Source organism: Tauraco erythrolophus, chromosome 10 (assembly GCF_009769465.1).
Source record: "Tauraco erythrolophus isolate bTauEry1 chromosome 10, bTauEry1.pri, whole genome shotgun sequence".
Taxonomy (NCBI): Eukaryota; Metazoa; Chordata; class Aves; order Musophagiformes; family Musophagidae; genus Tauraco; species Tauraco erythrolophus.
The window spans coordinates 34,473,984-34,476,162 of NC_141474.1; the positions used below are offsets into that span (position 1 = coordinate 34,473,984).

At 52.8% G+C, this 2,179-nt stretch overlaps 1 protein-coding gene across 1 annotated transcript; it reads right to left on the bottom strand.

The window, feature by feature from the left end:
* Window positions 1-411: 411 nt before the first annotated feature.
* Window positions 412-1,008, bottom strand: DIRAS3 (DIRAS family GTPase 3). The gene has a single exon (XM_009979266.2). The coding sequence runs from the start codon at window positions 1,006-1,008 to the stop codon at window positions 412-414; it is 597 nt and encodes a 198-aa protein (XP_009977568.2).
* Window positions 1,009-2,179: the final 1,171 nt, after the last annotated feature.

Consider the following 2,179-nt stretch of genomic DNA (forward strand, 5'->3'; position numbering starts at 1 on the left):
AAGGATTTGGTCTGGTCAACAGATTCCTGAAAACAATTTTTGAAGTATACATGTTATAGCTACTGTGATTCCTTTTGAGCTAATAGGCTGGAAATACTTAAATACTAGTGTGTACTCATAGGATATTTGTTTCTGGCTGACATTTTTCTCTTCTGTGAACTTCTTGCATTAATAATTTGCAGTCACATGTAATTGCTAACATTGAACATTTATTGTTTTAAAAAAATAAACATGCAGAAAGCCATTCTCTTTAAAACCAACACATCAAATAATCCAGTTGAGATTTTAGAGCAAAGCAATAGCCCTATAAGGCATGGAATCATTTGAAACTTCCAGCAGAAATGTATTTTTTGTGGGAGTCCACGCTCCGATTACACACCATGCAGTGGTGCGAGTCCAGCCAAAGTCAAATCACATAACAGAGCACTTGCCTTGGAGTTTATCCTTCTTTTTCTGCTGCTTGGATTTCTTTCCGTCCACCTGGAGACTGACGGTTCTCCTCTTCTCCAGATTCAAGAGCTCCTGGAAGAGCTCCTGCACATTGTAGTTCATTTTGGCTGATGTCTCCATAAAGGAGCACTTCCACTTGCTGGCTAACGCTTGCCCCTCGCTGGCATCCAGCTCCCGCTGGGTCTCATCACTTTTGTTACCCACCAACATTATTGGGATTTTTTGGATGTCCCCTTTAATATGACAAATCTGTTCAAAGATGGGCTGAAGATCTTCCATGGACTGCCTGCTGGTGACAGAGTACACCAAGATGAAAGCATGCCCTTTGGATATGGACAGCCTCTGCATAGCAGGGAACTGGTGGCTTCCCGTGGTGTCTGTAATCTGGAGGGTGCAGATGCTCTTATCACAGCTGATGACCTGCCGGTAGGTATCTTCAATTGTGGGGACGTAGGTTTCCCGGAAAGTTCCCCTTACAAAACGAAGGACCAAGGAGCTTTTGCCAACCCCCGCTGCTCCAAACACAACCACCCTGTAGTCATTGCTTTGTTCAGGCATGTTTGCTCCGCTGCGATGCAAGGGAAGATTTTAACTGGAAAAGCCCGGGTTCTTCAAGTTTACACACCCCCACGCAGAAATGGCCTGCGGAAAAGGGAGAGGGAGGGAGCAAAAAGGAAAAAGATTAGCAGGAGGGGAGAAGGAAAAAGAAATCGTTCACACCATCTCGGTAATTTTACGGTACGCTATTGAAATAAGCAATTAAGTCACTCCCCTCCCATCTTTTTTCTTGCGTTAAAGAGAAACAAACCACTGCCCCCCCCCCCCCCGGCACACATCCCACGCACGCTTTAACGCTGGGAAAAAAGTGAAAACGCAGTCACCTGTAGCCATCAGCTCCACCGTCCAGCGAAACCAGACTAAAATCGCCTCCCAGCAGCGGGGAAGCTGTGCCACCTCCGGCCGGAGCCCCGCCGCTGCGGGGGGAAGCTCGGTTCGGCTCCCTGCCTGCCCCGCCGCCTTCCTCCTCCTCCTCCTCCTCCTCCTCCTCCTCCTCCTCCTCCTCCTCCTCCTCCTCCTCCGCCCGGCCTGCGGGGAGCTCCCCCGCTTCCGCTCGGCCCCTGCGGGCAGGCAGCGGTTCCCAGGGCCGCTGGATGTCTCTCCCTTCCCTCTCCATCCACCCCCCCGCCGTCCGAGCCCGGGGAGCGGCGGGCGCTGCGGCGTCCCTGCCGGTGGATGGCAGCGCCCGCAGCGGGCGGTGCCACCGCCCCCGCCCGCAGCACCGCTCCGGGGGCCCCGCGGTGCTGCCGCTCCGGGCAGGGCATTTCCTACCCCTCTGCCTCAAAGGCACAGTAAAATCTCACTTTCTCCTCAAAAGAAATTTAAAAAAAAAAAAAAAAATCAACACAACCACCTGAATCTGGTGGGTAAAGAGCGGAGTTTTGGTGCTCCATCTCTCGAATTCCATGCGGAAACAAACGGGAATCTCCTTCCCTCCATCGCCCTCCAGCACCTCCCTCACCCCCTGCACCACAGCCCCCCAGGCGGCTTCCCCCTGGCCTCTGCGGCCCCCCCCCCCGCTCACATTCGGGGCTGATTTTGTCCCAAAACGCAGGTCAGTGTTCCACCCTGGTGGCCGGGAGGGGTGACCTGAGGTACCATTCGGGCTGTGGCCGCTGAGGTCCACTACTTTCATTTCGCTCCATCACACTGGCAAACAGAAGAAAAAGTT

Coding starts and splice junctions, on each gene's coding strand:
- DIRAS3 (XM_009979266.2), bottom strand. CDS start 1,008: ATGCCTGAACAAAGCAATGACTACAGGGTGGTTGTGTTTGGAGCAGCG.